The sequence below is a fragment of the Cyprinodon variegatus genome, unplaced genomic scaffold (genome assembly GCF_000732505.1).
Source record: "Cyprinodon variegatus isolate N-32 unplaced genomic scaffold, C_variegatus-1.0 Scaffold1055, whole genome shotgun sequence".
Lineage (NCBI taxonomy): Eukaryota > Metazoa > Chordata > Actinopteri > Cyprinodontiformes > Cyprinodontidae > Cyprinodon > Cyprinodon variegatus.
This window is the reverse complement of record NW_015151508.1, coordinates 127475-145293: the sequence shown is the minus strand read 5'-3', so window position 1 is coordinate 145293 and position 17819 is coordinate 127475. Positions and strand designations below refer to the sequence as shown.

The 17819-nt window shown below is 40.5% G+C and overlaps 1 protein-coding gene across 1 annotated transcript in view; it reads right to left on the bottom strand.

Annotated features, from left to right (window-relative positions):
• Nucleotides 1-1070: 1070 nt before the first annotated feature.
• LOC107101115 (histone-lysine N-methyltransferase 2B-like) overlaps nt 1071-17819 on the bottom strand; it is a 35356-nt gene continuing 18607 nt past the window's right edge. The window contains exons 10-36 of the mRNA XM_015399886.1: nt 16215-16952; nt 15063-15176; nt 14836-14982; nt 14632-14724; nt 14431-14548; nt 14207-14320; nt 13856-14046; nt 13660-13761; nt 12898-13008; nt 12691-12767; nt 12024-12202; nt 11872-11939; nt 11590-11724; nt 10599-10757; nt 10367-10484; nt 9667-9745; nt 9190-9350; nt 8806-8967; nt 6398-8660; nt 5657-5722; nt 5384-5499; nt 5172-5297; nt 4834-5086; nt 4349-4459; nt 4163-4246; nt 3950-4079; nt 1071-2574 (exon numbers count right to left, since the gene is read on the bottom strand). Of these exons, the coding sequence (XP_015255372.1) occupies nt 2299-2574; nt 3950-4079; nt 4163-4246; nt 4349-4459; nt 4834-5086; nt 5172-5297; nt 5384-5499; nt 5657-5722; nt 6398-8660; nt 8806-8967; nt 9190-9350; nt 9667-9745; nt 10367-10484; nt 10599-10757; nt 11590-11724; nt 11872-11939; nt 12024-12202; nt 12691-12767; nt 12898-13008; nt 13660-13761; nt 13856-14046; nt 14207-14320; nt 14431-14548; nt 14632-14724; nt 14836-14982; nt 15063-15176; nt 16215-16952 (6291 nt within the window). The 3' untranslated portion in view covers nt 1071-2298. The remainder of the gene's footprint in view (nt 2575-3949; nt 4080-4162; nt 4247-4348; nt 4460-4833; nt 5087-5171; nt 5298-5383; nt 5500-5656; nt 5723-6397; nt 8661-8805; nt 8968-9189; nt 9351-9666; nt 9746-10366; nt 10485-10598; nt 10758-11589; nt 11725-11871; nt 11940-12023; nt 12203-12690; nt 12768-12897; nt 13009-13659; nt 13762-13855; nt 14047-14206; nt 14321-14430; nt 14549-14631; nt 14725-14835; nt 14983-15062; nt 15177-16214; nt 16953-17819) is intronic.

Here is a 17819-nt window from a genome sequence, read left to right as displayed (position 1 = left end):
TTCTTCATATGGATTTTGTATTTTACATTAGATCAGAGGTACAATATACAATTCTCTGGTAGAGACTCAATCCATGGTTCCATTTTATGCTCTCCAGGTCCTAAAGCAGCCCAAGGCCATCACACTACCACCACCGTGTTTAACATTCAGTAGATATACTCTTTCTCTGAAATGTTACATAACTTTTAAGCAAGGACTGACAGTAAACACAGCCTGAAAAAACAGCTTTTCTGTCTCATCCAAAGTACATTTCATTTGGAAGTCTTTAAATCAAAAGATATTTTGGGGGAAATTGTGAAATTAAGCATTTTATCCTGTCAGGTTAGTAGTTATGGGCTGCTCTGCATGGAATTTGCATGTTCTCCTTGAGCATATGTAAGTTCTCTATGGGTACTCCAGCTTCCTCCCAGTCTAAAAACATGACTGGTAGGTTAATTCTCCCTAGATGTGAGTGTGTGTGAATGATAGTTTGTCTTAGTGTTACCCCGCCTCTCTCCCGTAGACAGCTGGAGCAGGGCACAAGCGCTCCTCACGACCCCACTTGGGATAATTGTAACTGAAAATGGATGGATGGGAGGTTAGTGGTTAATGGAATCATGAGGCCTGCTATGTTTAGATGTTTTTCTGGCTTCTTCTGTGACCTCCTGGAGAGTTGATGCAGCATTCTTGACTTCAACACATTGGAGACTCGTGTTTTACTTTTTCAAACCTTAATCATTTTCTTTTTCCATTTTGTTAGATATATTCTGTTTATCTTAAACATTTCACAGGTTTAACAGTAAGCTGATCTGGGCTTGGCTGGTTATATTGCACAAAACATTTGTAAATCAGTTTATTCACAATCTTCTTTTTCCATATAGAGCCTCATGGGTTTGGATAATATTTTTTCTTAATAAATAATGTTTACCTTTCAGTTGGTAAATGAATCCACATCAGAAGCACAGTGAAAAAGAATAATGGTCATACAGTAGGGTAAAATACACACGGTAAGAAAAAAAGCAGAGGGAGAAGTGTGTCAATATCAAAAAGTCAATAACGATAAGAGTTCCTGAACAAGAAAAGGAGGCATCTGAAACTTTGAGAAATTTTATTCAACATAAATAAAAAAAAAAAAAGTAAAAAAATATGTAACAGGTTTAGAAATTCTTTATACAAGTTTTACATTAACAGTCCCTCCGTATTATGGATTTGCAACTGAAATTCAATTAGGATTTCAAACGTAGACAACAAATATACAGCCAGTGACTTCATGTGGTTTCCCAATGTGTGGACTTGTGTTTAGTACAGTAGTTTATGCTTATTAGTACTCACAAGCATTCCTCTAGAATTAGAAAGATTTAACAACAAAGTGGTGTTTAATTAAATACAATGTTACTATATGAAAACTTAGATGAGGAAAACCTGAGAGATGTGAGGACGAAGAAACCAGGAAAGCTTCGTCTCAGTTCAACCTTCAGCTGTTTAAAAGCTCAAACACGCTGCTTCCAATTGGTTTCAATAGACATTTATTGTTCAAATATACAAAAAGATTTAGAAAAACGACTGCATGGCAGAAGCAAATCCTGCACCAAGAGAACTATCCCTCATTAGTCACAATACACAAAAAAAACAACAAATAAAGAAGAGAATATCAGCTGGATAAAAACTTTTCTTCCATCACAAATAAAAGTGGCAAAACGGAACTGACAGCAGATGGAAAAGGACTATTAAAACAGACTTTTTGGAGGGATAAATAACATCAGGATCTAAAACAGTGAATTCCCTGCTGACCGGAGATGAGTTCAAACGTAGCTGCTCTACAATATACACAAGGTGCAATGGGTGTAATTTGTTTACTCTGTCTGGAAAAGGAAACGTGTCCAGTCTGCTGCGCCGCGCTGCCAGAGGAGGTTGTGTCAAAGTAAGGTGCTGAATAAATTCTCCTCATTCCCCTCTTTTTGATCCTGTATTTGCAGGCACGCTCTTCCAGCAGCATACCGACGGGCCTCCTTTACTCTGTAATAACTGCCACCGGGGTCTGCTGGTGAGCTCCATACGTGGGTGTTTTGGTAATTATCTGTCTAGACTCAAATTCAGCAGAAGTCACAAACAAAGGACACCTTGAGAGAGTGCAGCGGGAAAAGGGTAAGCCTACTTTAAATCCAAAGGAACGCTACACACGTCTGCACTCAGGAAACTAACCAAGGATTTGAGGACAGTCATGAGAAGATTTGTTTTTAAATCAAGCTCTTTCCATATATACATATAAAAAGATGGCTTTTTTCTGTACTCAAAAGCCGATGGTTGTGACCAGGATGTCTAGTTAAGGTAGCGGCGGCACCGCCTGGCGCCGCAGTTGCAGTGCAGCTTGTTTTTGTCATCCTCGATGGGGAACTTGTAGTCATAGGTGAGCTCCTCGCCCCGGTAGATCTTCCTCAGGGCGAAGATGACGATGTGTTTGCGTCCGTCCACGTTGATGACGCGAGAGTAGCAGTTCGGCTCGCAGGAGTGGTTGATGAAGCGGGCTGCGTTGCCTTGCATCGTCGCGTCGACCACATCAAAGTCATCAATGCGGAACATGTAGCAACCAATGCCCTAGTGTAAAAAAAAAAATTCAATTATACAGCTGAAGCTTCATATAATCTAATTGAAATTAAATAACTTTTGCTGATTACAAAGAGAGAGAGAGAGAGAGCTGTACATCCATCTTTATAAATGTATTACTCCTAATTTTTATGATTATGTCTTGCAGCTAGAGAAAAGTTCTACACAAGTTCAGATTTTGCTAATCCAGCGTCTGGTGTTTTGCATGTGCATAAAAGCTTAAAAGATCACGATGCCTCGCATCCAAGTTTTGAAAAGCTTCAAGAGGTGCCACACCAAATGGTTAAAAATGGCTGCAGGACCTCTTGATGCCCATTGATGAGCGTCCATCTCAGACATTAAATTTAAACAGGACATACCTGAAACTTAAAATGTGTGAACGTGGCATTGGAGTCAATCACTTGATATTACAGCTGAATTTTTTCTGTTATAAAAGTTTCAACCTTATGTCGTCGAAGCATCTCAGTCAATTATTACTATAGCGAGTCATCATGTAATGATGGCTCGGCCCACTGGGCTCCACAAAGCTTTCCTCAACCCCTGGTGATGAGAGGGGAAAAAATCCTCCCCCTCAGAAGATCCATCTGTGGCATAACCACCAGCGTCCCTCTGTTCCCTCTCCATGCTTTACCCCGTCTCGTTAACAGCCCCGCTAAACCCCAAACTGCTTCTGGGCTGTGGTTATGCTTCTTTTCAGGGTAAGTTATACTTTAAGTGGTTAATTTAGACAGCGAAATAACCAGAAAAATGTATGTTTTCCATACGGATCCAGATCTGGCACATATTTAAATTGATTAACACAATTTTCAGGACCGTGTAGGAATGATGAAAGGGTTCAGATACATGGGGAGAGAAAAGCAAAGGCTAAAGGTTATTCGGGAGTTTAAGAGGAAAGTCTCAAGTACTTTTCTCTGCTGGAGTCTGTCTGTTAAAGTGAAAGCAGCCATCTACCATGATATTTTAGAGCACTGAAGGATAAATACAGACAGACCGTGTGAGAAAAGATTTCTTAAAATATATATATATATATATATATATATATATATATATATATATATATATATATATATATATATATTTATTTATTTTTTTAATTATAGTAGTTCTCATTCTTCTAGAAGCTGCTAGAACTCTCCTAAATGTTGTCTAATAACTGTTAAATCGTGCAACATTTTGAATATGTTAAGTTGACAACAGCAATTTTTTTAGATTGCGCTTATTAATGTAACAATGAAAAATAACACGTGTTTGTATGGGTAAGGGATCACATCAAAGGATGCATTCAAATGTTTCAGAGTAACTTTTATACTTCTGCATCCAAACAGGATTATTTCAGGGCCCCTTGTGTGGAAAAACTCTCACTAACCTTACTGTCGTAATATTTCTCCCGTTTATCCGTCAGAACAGCCCGAATGACTGTGCCTGCATACTCGATCACCATCTCCCCAGCGTCGATATTCCTCTTGCAGAAAAGGCCGCGGCCATGAATCGCAGATCTATGAGACAAATGTTCCTCCAGTTGGTTTGAATACGAGAAAAATGTTGCATCTTCTCTAAAGTGTTTTTTTTCTTCAGTTACCTGTAGACGCCTACTGCTTCTTTAGAGATTTTTTCCAGGTGCCTGAACCTCATTGCCATGGGTAATTCACTGCTAGTGGCTCGTCTGGAGGAGGCAAATTAAAACAGAGATAGCATCAATGTGAGCCTGCTGCTTTCTTTTAGCCGCAATTAAAAAAAAAAAAAAGTAGAGATTAGATTAAGAAACCTGGAGGCTTTTAGCGGGAACTCATCATCATCTTCATCAAATGGGCCTACTAACTCAGGGAGCGGTCTGTGTTGGGATGCCAGGAAGTTGAACATATCAAATGTTGCTTTCCTGTTCATAGATATGACAGAAGGGGAAGCACAAGTTAGCTTGTTAGCTTTTTAGAACAAGAACACAAAAACAAATTAAAGGCTAAGTGCGAATCTTTTGAAACTTTGAACGACTTACTCAACCAAAATATTAGTGGATGAAAAACTTTCAGAACTAGCTGATATGTCATCATCTGTGTATATTTTCTTTTTTGACTTAACATATATTAGTGTGATCAGTGTTATTAGAGAAGAAAATTCTTCCATGTTTTAGGAAATCTATTTATCTTTATTGAATTTTGTGAATTAATTTGATGAGACATTTTTTGTACATGTGAACTCCATTTAATTGCAAACCCTTGAGGTGAGCCTTTGTGTAAAGCAACCTGTCTGTACCTTGTGTAAACTTCAGCACGAGCGCAGCCGCTCGGGTTGAGAGGCAGCTCCTCCTCAGCGTCTTCGCAGCGGTGGAAGCGGAAACGGTGTCGCTTGCAGCTGGCTGCGCCCTCCAGCTGCTCCAACAGGAAGATGACAGCATCGTGGACAACTCCGAGGACCCGCTGGCCACTCATCACACCCAAAGGAAGCTGCTTCAGGTGGAAATCAGCTCGAGCGTCAAGGACGCTGTCAATCACAGCACGCCACGCCACTGTACCAGAAGAAACAAAGAACTTAATGTCAATGGTTCTTCTTCTATTTCCACATTGATATCCAAGTAGCTGGGCTACTCCAACCTTCTATGCTGTTGGCCTTAACGCTGAAGCCGTCATCACTGGTGATTTCAAAGCGTAAGTGAGGCTGATTCATGCTAGTCTTCTTCCTGTATTTTAGTGCAGGAGCATCATCTTCAGAGCTAAAACCTGTAAAACCGGGAGTAAAAACTGAATCAGTTTCATACACAAACACCAAACACAAGTGGATGATTAAGATCTGATGATTAAGAGACCTGCATACGGAGCCCAATCAGAGAGCTCTCCATGCCGGGAGCTGATCCACATGTGAGTTTTACACTGTGAGGGAATGCTGCTCCGTGATGGAGCCGGACACTCAGCCTGAGGATGCCTGGAAGGAGAAAGAAAAAAACATTTAAATTAGCCTGTTTAGAAACGTGAAACCTTTCAAGTCAACCTTGTGTGTATTTTGTGTATTAAAGTAAAAATAATTTTTGAATCTCAATTGTGACCCGTTTTCTTTGAGGTTGTTTGTAAAACAAACTTACCTAAAATTATGTGTAGGAGGTGGTGGAACGGCGATCTTTATTCGCTCAGGATTACTCACTTTATCCCTGTCAGGATCAAGAGAAATTTTTGTTGATAAAGCTTTGATTCTGGAGACGCTTGGCTTGATTAAAAAAAATACAAGCCACCTATTATATACTTCCAGACTACCACTTGTTAAATGCCAGAATAATGTGGGATTTCTGTCTTTTTTGCTGGTAGGAGAGATAGGTGTTCCAAATTTGGTTTAAGGTCGATCAGAGGTAAAAGCTACTTCTCTAGAAGCACCATAAAAAGCCAGGTTACAGTTTCCATTAAAAAACCGGGATAAGAAAAAATTGATCTTTGAGGATATTTTTTGTGTTTTAATTGAAATTAAATTAAAATAAGCTCTCTAGAATCTATAAGCAAGTATTAAAATTAATTTTGATGAAATAACCCAAGCCGACTCTCCATGTACAGTCTTTAGTTTTAGCTAGGTATAGATGCCGACTCTGATAGCTCACACCCAAGTTATCCAGACTGTAAACAAACATTCTGTGTAAATAATGTCCAATTAAGCTCTGATCCTGCAGCTCATAAGAATTACAATTGCAGGTGGTTTAATACTCGTCTCTAAAAAGTACTAAATATTAGCAGAAAGGCTCTATGTAAGTTGAGTATAATTGCAAGTTAGTCAGAGGTTTCAATTCTTTGTGTTCCAACTACAACCTTAGCATTTTATTCATTTTAAAATGTCGTACCTTGCTTCCTTAATGTCCTCTGATTCACTAGATGGATCCTTTAAAAAGTCTATCTTTGATTTCTTCTTGGACTGTCTTTCTGGAAGTGAAGATGCCCTCTTCACTCTGACCTGCTGGGACGCTAGTTGTTTCTGGAAAATACTGTGTGACTCTGAACGCCCCGCCGGCGACTGATCTGAATCCTCCATGTCAGGGATTGGTGCTGGTTGTTGCTTCCTGGCCTTCTGCCTGAGAACGTTGTTGAGAATAGTCGGCGCCTGCCGCTGCGTCTCCATTTCGGTGGTTGTCACTCTATTGAGGATGGCCTGGGTGGTGCAGTCTTCGAACTTGGAGAAACTAGCTTGTGTAAAAGTCTGGATGCCAACTGGGATCGAAGGAGCTGGAGCCACGGCCGGTTTCACTGGCAACACTTTGACAATGACTTTTTTCTCTGGCATTATGTGGTTGGGGAGAAGAGTGATGTTTTTCGAATTGGAGGAGCTGGGGGTTGGCTTTAAGACAACTTGTGGAACAGACTGGTTTGGACTGGTTCTACTGTGGAGGATTTTAGCGATTTGGTTTATTTTATTATACGCAGGTGAGTTTCCATCAAGGTTTTGGAAAGTGTTGGACTTGGGGTCTTTGACGAGAATATGACCCTGTCGGTTGACAAGCAAGACATGGCGGACAGGGGTCTGTTGGGCGGGTGGGTTCACTGTCCCAGACTGGTTCTGACTCCCCACAGCCTGCTTGGGAGCCTCCAATCTCGAGCTGTCCAAGCGGATCACGATGGGTCTGGCTGGATTAGGCGCAGGCTGAATGGGTATCGTATTTAAGCCATTTATGATGATCGGGGAGGAGACTGAATGTGGAACTGCATGGAAAGAAGGAGAAGAGGCCGAGCCGATACCGATAGTCTGCCGGAGCTGAGGTGCTATGAGGGTGATGTTTGGGTTCAGCTGGAGATACTGTTTAGGTAGCAGAGGCATAGAGGGGCCTGTTGCACACAGTTTCCTCTTTACAATGATGGTTTTCTTCTGCAATGTAGGAGATTTTTTGGATTCAGATTCAGGGGAAAAATCTGGATCATTTAAATCGTCTTTAAACACATCACTGGAGTCATTGGAGGAACTGTCCTCTTTGTCGGGAGCTGCACCCTGGCTTGAGTTAACTGTCCTGCCATCTTTGGCTGAAACAAAATGACCTGATGATGGATCCAATATCAAGTCTCTCTGAGATGTTGGGGTCTCTGAAGTCAATGTGACCTCCTCTTCCTGCAAGGACAGGTCGTCCGTCATTGAATTGGGCTCCAGGAAAACAGGTGAGGAAGAACTTTCCAGATCGTCCGGTTTGGATGTTTGGTTCTCAGTGTTTGACTTTGGCAGATTAAAGATGGATTCCAGCCTCCGCAGAGCAATTGTTAGATGTTTTGTAGGTGTTCCCTGAACGGCATGAGTTTCAACTTTGTCCTCACTTTCCTCTGCCTCTGACCCGCTGTCTGCACCGTCTAACTGGGAGATCGACTGTGTTGATGCAGGCTGACTTGAGGAGTCAGAGCCGCTTCCTGTGTTACACACGACTGTACGTGAAATCTTGGAGTAATGGCCTGAGTCTTCATCCTCAGAGCTATTCTCTTGATTGTCTTCTCGCATGTCCACATCTTGTGTCCCGCCCTCCGTTTGACTATTGCCCAGATCCACATTCTCAGCAAGAAGGGCCTCGTCAAACTCCAGCTTTGTGCCCAGAACTGAAGCCACATCTGCGTCAGCGTCAAACATGGTATACGGCAGCTCCTGAGACATGAGCCGAGCTACTTCCTCCTCCAGGTTATCAGGGGCAAGGGAGATCCCATTCGTTGTGGCCACGGCAGCATCCTCTGCCTCAGATGATGCCAGGAAGTCTTGTGGGACCTCTGCAGTCACTGGCGTTGTGATTTTAAAGTTTTGTGCCCCTCTGGGAGAGTTGGTGACTCCACCTTCTCCAGGCGATAAACCCCCAGAAATGCTGGAAGCGGATCTCGAACTGGAGTTCCAGGCTGCAGAAGTTGGGTTTTGTTGAGAAAGAGGAGGAGAAGCTGATCCTAAGGTGGTGGATCTTGGAGGGGAGCTAAACCTAGTGCCTCTAGGTCCAGTGCAGCCTCCAGCACGGTGGCTCATTGTTCCACCTGGGTTGGTTTCTGTTGGCGAGGAGCTGCAGCGGCTTCTTGATGAGAGCCTGCGAGGCCGCCTGGTGTCATCAAGGTCCCTCAGAGTGAGGATGTGATGAGACTTATGAGGAGCAGACCCTGAAATCAAAGATAAAAGAAATCACAGAAAATCTAAACAAAAGAAAACATTTAAAGGTTCCTATGAACATAAAGAATCTGTGAGCTACAGTATCTGCAGATGAATATATAGAATAAACTAAAATAGAACAAATACGAGACAGACCTGGAGAAGGGAGGGGACGTGATGATCCTCCTGCTGGTTTCCTGGTCTGTGAGTAACCAGGACTCTTAGGGCATGATGTATTGAGCGTCTTCGAGTTGGGAGATGGGGTGGTGGACTTTATTGGGCTGGAAGGGGGGCTGCTGCGGTCTGGGGACTCCATGTCTGCTCATAAAAAGGTAAATACATACATATCAACAGCGTTTCATGATAATAATCCCAGATGATGTGTAACAATCTTTTCTTTTTAGTCCAGATCTTTTATATATATATATATATATATATATATATATATATATATATATATATATATATATATATATATATATATATATAGATTATTATTAGCTTTAGTTATTTTATTACTTATAATGGAAACCTGCTCACCTCTGTGGCGACTGGGACTATGGACTATGGTGTGGTTCTTCTCTCTGTCCGACCTGAGATCTTGCTCTTCACCAGGAAGAGGTGTGCTCACTTCTGTCACCTTACAGGTGTACCTACAGTGCCTGCGAGGGTCCACAGTACTCCAATACAACCGAGAGCATCTACAGATTAAAGGGAGAGAATTAGTTTTAAAAAATACTTCATAACAAGATGATCCTGTTGTAAACTCTACAAAAAGTCACAGGAAAACTGGATTCAGTCTTTTTAGAAACAGTAACACATACCAGTTTTAACACTGCTTTTAAAAATGTTTATTTCAAGTGAACATTGCTGTTGTCTGAAAATGCATTATTAAAATATAAAGTGCACAAAAGGGTATAAGACATCAGAAAAATGCGTCTACTAACACCACAACTAATATATAGAAGTCCCTTAGAAATACCCAGGCTTGACTTTCTGTGAACAACGCGCACTTACTGATAACCAACAGGATAAAGCATCCTCCCATTTGAAGACAGCTCAGACAACACACCCAGTTTTTGAATCTGGAGAGAGCCTAAAAATGAAGGAGGGAAAAAAGGGAACATTTAGCACAGTAATATCCAAATTACAGAGAGAAAACGCAAGCTGTGCACTACAGCTACCATTAATAGGCTACATTCTGAAACTGATAAATTCACCTTTTTAAGTCTACAAAAGTCTTCAGTTTCTATAGAGGCAGATGGTTGGGCTGCTAAAATATACCGCCATATTATAAAGTTGCAAAGGCACTGCTTTGAACCTGGTCTTAAATTGAAGTATTTTTTTTAAACCATTTGTTGTACATATAGAAGTTAAAGCCCCATATGGCTAAACATAAAGAATACCCAATACCTTGTGCAAACAAAGAGTCACTGCAATCAGTTTGAATTACGGACCTACAACTTAATTTGCGGGACTTTTTGTTGTTATCTAACTATCTTTGAAAAGTTAAAATTCTAGCTGTAAGAGTATGAAGAGTAAAGGAAGGCAGAGTGTTTGCTGTGGATTTATTATAAGAAAGCCCAAATGATCCCTCAAAATGAAGTTACACAATAAACACAGCCCATAATACAACCCTGCACATGTTACAGTAGTGCTTCATGAGTCAAAGTCCCACGGTACCGTGCACAGAATAAACAAACATGTTTATTCTTACCTATTGTCATGTTTATGGTTTCTGGCTCAAGGCCTGTTAGAAATTTTCTTCTGAGGTTGATCCCGTCAAAGTCCACATAAACCCGGCGAGGGACCTCAAAACCTTTCCCAGAAACCATCTGGAATCAAACAATCACAATGATTTCAAAGTTTTATGACAACAGAATCTGAAAAACAAAAAAGCTAAAAAAAAAAAAAATTATAATAATTAAAACATTTTCTCATCCCCTCACCTTTGAGCTCATGAGATCCCTGTGTTTGTGGCAGTAGACCTTCCTGTCCTGCTGGAACACACACTTGTCTGCACGAGCGCACATAAAGTGGTAATTACTCAGGCAGGTGGCCAGACAGCAGCCCACCGTGGCTCCACACTGACCACATCGATCACAGCGCTAGATTAAGAAGGACGATGAACAAAAGTTACAACTTTGATTAAATGTACATGCTCTGCTTACAGTTCCGCAATATTTTTTGTTCATATTTTTTTTACAAGTATGGATACCAAAGGTCAGATTAATGATTGGTCAGTTAAAATATGGAAGTAGCATAAAGCGCAGACTGCCTGTATGGACAAATGGCTCTATAGTTTGGTAAATAAATGGCAGGATGGATGAACAATAGGAGAGATAGGTAAGTGAGACACTTTGCCAGGGGAATAAGACAATTTACATCTAAAATAATTAAAAACCATTGCATCATCATGTCATGAATAATTTCCAATGATCTATTTTAAGAGTAAAAATACTTATTTCATTGTCAGATCACCTTATTTTACTACTCAGATTAAGGGCAAGTACACTTACTTTAAGAGTTTTTACAAGTTTTTAGTATTGGAAATACCCTGTTCTATGAACTAAAAAAACAACTTTGAATGCATGAACATTTCATTTTATTGATTTAAATTTAACAAAAAAATAAACAATAAAAGCAAAGTATAAAACAGCAATGCTAAGAGGGATAGAGTTATAAACAGATACATTAAAAACCTGGCAATGGCCCAACTATATCCATCTCTGATAGAAAACCGACATTAAAGTTTTCTGATTGTTAAGAGTTATAATTAAACAGTTATATATCCATGGATTATGACAGAAATACATTTAAGTACGCAAGGAATACTAGCTAATACACTTTCCTTTTTAAAGAAAAATCAATTTCCAGACTTTAACTGTGTAAAAGCCTTTGCATAACTCTATTTAATTAAACCTGAGGGAAAATAATTACCAAGTGGCGCCCTCTTGAGACAGCACTGTGCACTTGTAGAAGAGCGCTATTCTGTTCATAAACCTCTGCAGACCACAGGCAGCAGTTAATATGGGCCCACTCGTTCTGCCCCAAGTACAGCAGCCGCCCTGCATCCTATCAGGACAGAAACGTGTTCACAGTAATTCACCAAGCCGTAAAAGAAACAAAAAAAAAAAACACTTTCATTTAGGATAAATAAAAAAACTGAGGACATTTTTTTAGGAATGAGAGAAGAGAAATAAAACTTTTGCATAAACTCACACTAGGAGCAGCATCTCCATATTGCTGACACAGAGCACACTGCCTTAGGTCTTTCATCTTAGCAGTGTCTGCAGGAACCAGATTAACAAGGTAAACTAGAGAGAAAAAAAAAACGAAAATACCTTGTTTGACAGAGTGAAATGTTTCCTTACCTTGTGAACAATCTGAGACACTGATTGTAGCTCGAGCCTCCAGTACAGGTATAGAAGATGGCTTGGAGCTGGTCTGAGTTTTCAGGTCCTTTGGTCCCCTGCTGTGGAATTCTCTCTCCATCCACTGAGCGTAGCTGTGCTCCATCGAAGGAGGAAGGACAGCCTCAGGGAGCATGCCACTAAGAATCACAAGGTAGAGAGGCTATTAAAGTAGCTGCTTAAGGATAAGTTAGTGAAGGTTATCAGTCATCCGGGACACGGTAAATTCAAGCGGGTTTAAAAAGAAACATCTGGGCTTCGACTTTTATACTTAAAAGAATTCATTTATGTCAAGAGTGAAACTAAGAGAGCGAGAAGCCTCAGATTTCCAATTTTCAAAACATACAGCCCAGCTTGGAGCATGATGCTCATTCAGTTTCAAACCAATTCACATATCCCTTTAGGAGACTGAAACAGCTCTGTATTCATGGCTGTTAGTGGAAATGTATCTGTTCCGCTGTGAAAAAGCCTCCTACCAATTAGTTTGCAGCTGGTGAGGAAAAAGCTCTTCAAATAGAGTGACACATCTAACAACAAGAATTTAAGACTGTTTGTTTTATTTTTTTTAAACCTTATTGGATCTGCTAAAGAGGTGAGGAAGGAGTAAAGATTAGCTGAATGTGCTCACCTTGGCATCTGTTCAGACCATGAGCTCCACTTCTTTAGGTGGCTCCCGGAAAATCTGCTGAAAACCTGTTTCATAACCTGCCAGAAAAACAATTCAACTTTAAACGTTTCACTGTTTGATTTCAAAGAAACACTCCTGCAAACAAGCCAAAACTAACACTGATACATGGAGATCAAACATAAGAAATACTTAAAGTGAGAAACTCACTTGAACGTAGCGTGCTTTGGATTGATTTGTCGGCCTCTGATCCTCAGGAAGGAGTTCCTCTTCTGTCATCCACCTTTTCATCACAGATGTAATATCCAGATGAAAGGCTTTCTGAGTGAGCAAAAATACAGGACATTTTGAGCACTCTGACTGAACTTTAATAGGTTTCTAATCAGTTAACAAAAACAGCTCAGCATGAATTTACTGCATATATGCCTCAAGTGGTCAGCAGTTAATCATATAACCAAAAAATTGGGAATAAAAAGAGGGAAAGCAGCAAAAGGTGGAGAGCAGGCTGACCAGTGTGAAGAAAAGTAAACAGTAGAGCAAACGGAGGGATCGATATGTAGCAAAAGATTTCCTCATAAATCTGCAAAAGAACCATGATGAGTTAATTTCTGACTACTACCACTCTTACATCTTCCAAATACCATACAGAGAGCAAAAAGACCCTTTAATCTGACACTGGAGTGTCTTTTGAAATAGACTATATAAACATGTGACTAAAAGATAAATGTATGAATCAAAACGCAGATGGTCAAACGGATAGATGAATGCACAGACTGAGACTTTTAGACCAAAAACGAATTGGGTCTGGAAACAGACATAGTATTTTTTTCCCCCGCACAGTGTATCAATTTTCTGTACAAATAAGACCTAGAAAATTAACAAATCAGATTCTAACATTTCCAAACACATCAGGTTAACCGGGGAAGGAATTTATGAAACGATCAAAAGAAGACAAATCAAAAAACGACTCACTATTGATGTGTAACTGCCCTGTTTAAACTTCTCCTCCACAGCTCGCAGATCACAGACTTGTTGCTGCGCCCTGACAGACGGCGTCCCATTTGACCCCTGACACTGAAATGCAATAAGAATATTATCACAATGACAGCAGGTGTCTTTAGAGGCCGCTCACATTGTTTTTGAAAATGCATCTCGTGGTAGCTCTCACCTCCTTACAGAGGAGAAGGTGCTGAGTGCTACCGGATGAGAGGAGGTCAGCGAGCACCTCCTCCAGCCCGGATAGCAGCCTGGTCTGCAGCACCTCCTTCAAGCTGCCTTGTTCAGTGGGGTTCTGTCTGCAGGCTGAGCACATGAAGTGTACTTTGTCTGGCGGACTTAGCATAAGCCCAAAAAGCTCATCTGCAAACACAGACATGTTCAACGTGAGTTTAAATACAGAACTATTTAAAACACATGTAAAATATTTTAAAATCAGAGTCATTTGTTAATAAAACTATAAAAATATTATAAAAAGTGTATTTTTTGCTCCAGAAAAAAAGTAGACCAGGCAAGATTTTACCTGAGAGTCCTTCACATTCATAGTGAATCCAGTGTCTGCACTCTGAACATCGGATCATTTTAGAGCTTTGGTTACCATCTTCATAGCACTTATGACAGACAGTGCAAAAATTCCCTGAAACAAAGTGAAAAAATAATGAAATAAACCTATCAGCTCTAAAGCCTTAAAATAATTTGTTTGTCAGGACTAAGCTTGGATGAGCTGGCATGTTGTGGAGATCCCACCTTTCTCATTGAGGCTGGTGCAATCAGGACAGAGGTCAAGTTCGTGGTTCCAGGCCATGTCCCAGGTCTTCCCAGGAGTCACTCCACAGCTCTTACATCGAATACATGTCATACACATCTAAAGGAAACAAAACAAGCATTCATGACATCAGCCTCAGTTTTTATGATCTTAGTGCACTGTGAGGAATCTGAAGGAGTTACCCAGGCCATTTTGGAGTTCATTGGCTTCGGGTAGGTTGGTCCCAAGCAGGAGGGATGGTAACATGTCTGACATACCTTGCACTGCAAGACAGGCTGAACAAAAACACAGTACCAATTTATATTCTACTTTTATGACTATGTCTAGTAAAATTTATAAAGATACAAGAGCTCATTTCTTCCAGCTGTCAAAGTGACGTCGTCTACCTTTGACTTCTTGCTTCTACGGCCGCACACGTGACAGAATTTGCAGCGCCTGCAGCACCAGTTCTCCTTAGACTCCTCCTTAGGGCGCTCATCAGGTGTGAGGCAGAAATCGTGGAAAGGCTCACAGCAGATCTGGCAAAATATCATCTGGAAGACGAAAGACATTTAGGTTAAAAAGAAGTTTTGAGGGAATTTATGCAACTTTGAAGTTTTAGCAACTGAGGTACCTCATGCTTTCCTTTACTGGCACAAAGCAAGCAGACAGGCAGAGGTGTGGTTGGGACTGAGGTGAGAACGCTTAGGCCGCCCATTAGCCACACATTATGGACAGCACAGTCCTCCTGGAGGAATTGAGAGCAAACAGAGTTAAGGACTTAAAATTTCCTATGTCTGCTATTTCATTTCAGTAGCTCAGTTTCAAATTTTTTTATTTATATATATATATATATACACACACACACTCGTTCTGCCATTGTAGTGAGGACCATGCGTTGACTCCCATTGATTTTCAGTCATTTTCAACCCTTTTTATGCCCTAACCCTAACCATCACCAATGCATACCACACCCTAACCCAATTGACACCTTAGCCGTAAACCTAAACATTAGCAAAATAGCATGTGAGGACCGGCAAAATGTCCTCACTTTGCAACAACTAGTCCTCAATTTGATGGTGAAACTGGAAAAATGGTCCTCACTCTGAGGGCTAGACAGGTATACACACACACACACAATCCAACCTCAATATGGATTTTAGATAACAAAATGGCACAAATAGTTTTATATACGTTTTTTTAAAATTCACAAACAAAGAAAGAGTGATTAACAAACGTCTGAGGCCTTAAAGCTGCCTTATTAATAAGGCAAACCCACACTATGCTATGTCGCAAATAGAAGCCATTCTAGTGGAGGTTGTAATATAGAAATATGCCGTCCATAAACACACAAATGCTTTGTCTTTCGCATTGAAGTCAGTGCAAACAGTTTTAGTTGTAGCGTCACAAGTGGCTCAGCATGCACACTTAATCCACTATACTTGCTAACTTTTTCCCAAACCCATGCCTGTGTAATATATATGGGAAAGTAATTTTATTCATTCACAGTTATATCACTAGTATTTCCAATATCTCAATTTACAACACCTATTTTTAAATGTTTTTGTGTGTTTTTTAAGCAAAAATGTCTTAAATGTTATATTAGAAGGGTTTTATATGCATGACAAAAAAATGTTTTTTTTTAGAAGTCTCTACAGGATTGTGTACAAAACATCAAGTTGTCATTTTATTCTGAAAGGCACGTGACGTGATTCAGCCAAAACAAGTATTAAAGTCTGTAGGAGTGATCAGTTAATAGCAAACATTTTTCAAATCAAAGACTCACCTTAAAGTCTACACGGATCTTGTGCTTGTGTTGCAACACGCCCTTTTGGGGAAAGCCGTTAGTTAACCCTGTCAGGTTGTTCACTGATCCACATTCAGGAGGATTCTGAGAATGAAGCACATATTGTGGATCAGTTGTTGGACAGCTTTGCAGCCCAGTCTCTGTTATAGAAGACGTCGCCTCGTCCTCTTCGTACGGCACCCCGTTCGTATCCTTCTGCTTCTGTTGCTTCCTTAACTCAGTTTTATGTGCATTAGCTGAGCATACTGGACGCTTCACTGAAGACTTGCAATCCTGGTAATACTTCTGTGAAAAAACCTCGGCCATAGATGACCACGAAGCAGATGTTGGGTGATGTGGAGTTGATGGTGGTGCAGGACTGAGAAAATCAGAAATTGGCTTCACCTCAGGCAAAGGCAAACCTAACAGTGGAGAGTCTGCAATGGGAGGTGATGACAATCGAGAAGCATGGTGCATTTCAAGTTGCAGCACTTCTGGTGGAGAGTTTGTGATGTTACACGATGGCTGTGAAACAGGAGGCTTTGTTAAAGTCAGGGACTGATCCACAAACTGAGGCATCTGCCACGGCAAAGACTGAGAGCCAGTCTTCAGGATGTACGAAGGCAGGCGGTACAAGTGTATCTGCAGCTGCTTCTGCAGCTTTGGCACTGGGCTCCCCCTCCATCTCGATTCTGGGTAAGTTTCTCTGTGCTGCGTCTCTTCTGCATTCTCCTGTGCCTGTGAAGGAGGGGACTGCCTAAGCCAACCAGCAAGACGGGTTCCATAGTAACACTATTAATAGTAGCATGCAGCAATGACAATCAGCAGCAGTGACAGAGGAAAGGAGGAGCAGTGTTAAGCACAAAGTGTTAGCAAAGAGAAATAAAAGGCAGAGAGTTAAGCAAAGGCATTCGGCTGCAGCCAACAGCACAGATAAAAAAATGTATAATTCTGCTGTCTATCTGGTGTCAAACAATAAACACACTATTGGGGAACTACTGCAGTCACCTCTGTGCATGTGAGCTTCTGTGTGCTGTATTTAGACAGCATCTGGTTTAGATGAAAGCAGCTGAAACATGAGTCAATAAAGGCTATGATTTAACACTCAAAGAAAGGTGCCATATTTATAAATCGGGAGATTAATGCTAGTTCTTTCATTTCACGTGTTTAACTGGACTAACAAGTAGAGGGAATATTGGCCAAATTATCAACAAGCAATTTCAAATGAGAGCGTAAACATGCTAGATTAGCCTAGCACTTCAGTTCATCAGCAAGACAGTAGGTATACGTGTCAAAGCGAAGCAGATATCTCTACTATCTCATAATGAAGCTAAGGTATTCTCTGATAATTTTAAAAGCCTGATTAATCTTTGTTGGAGTAGTATATCAAAAATCTTGCAGAGACTATATTAAAAATAAACAAAAACAGAAGCTTTTCTGTGCAGCATGCATCATCATTAAAGAAGGACAGAGTCAATAGCACAGCATAGTAAAGCATTTAAAAACCTAAAAGCTTCTCAGTTTGCCATTGACTTAGCAAATCTTAAGCTATCAACATACACCTCATCTTAAATAAATTGGATCGGTATCCTGGATAAAAATAAA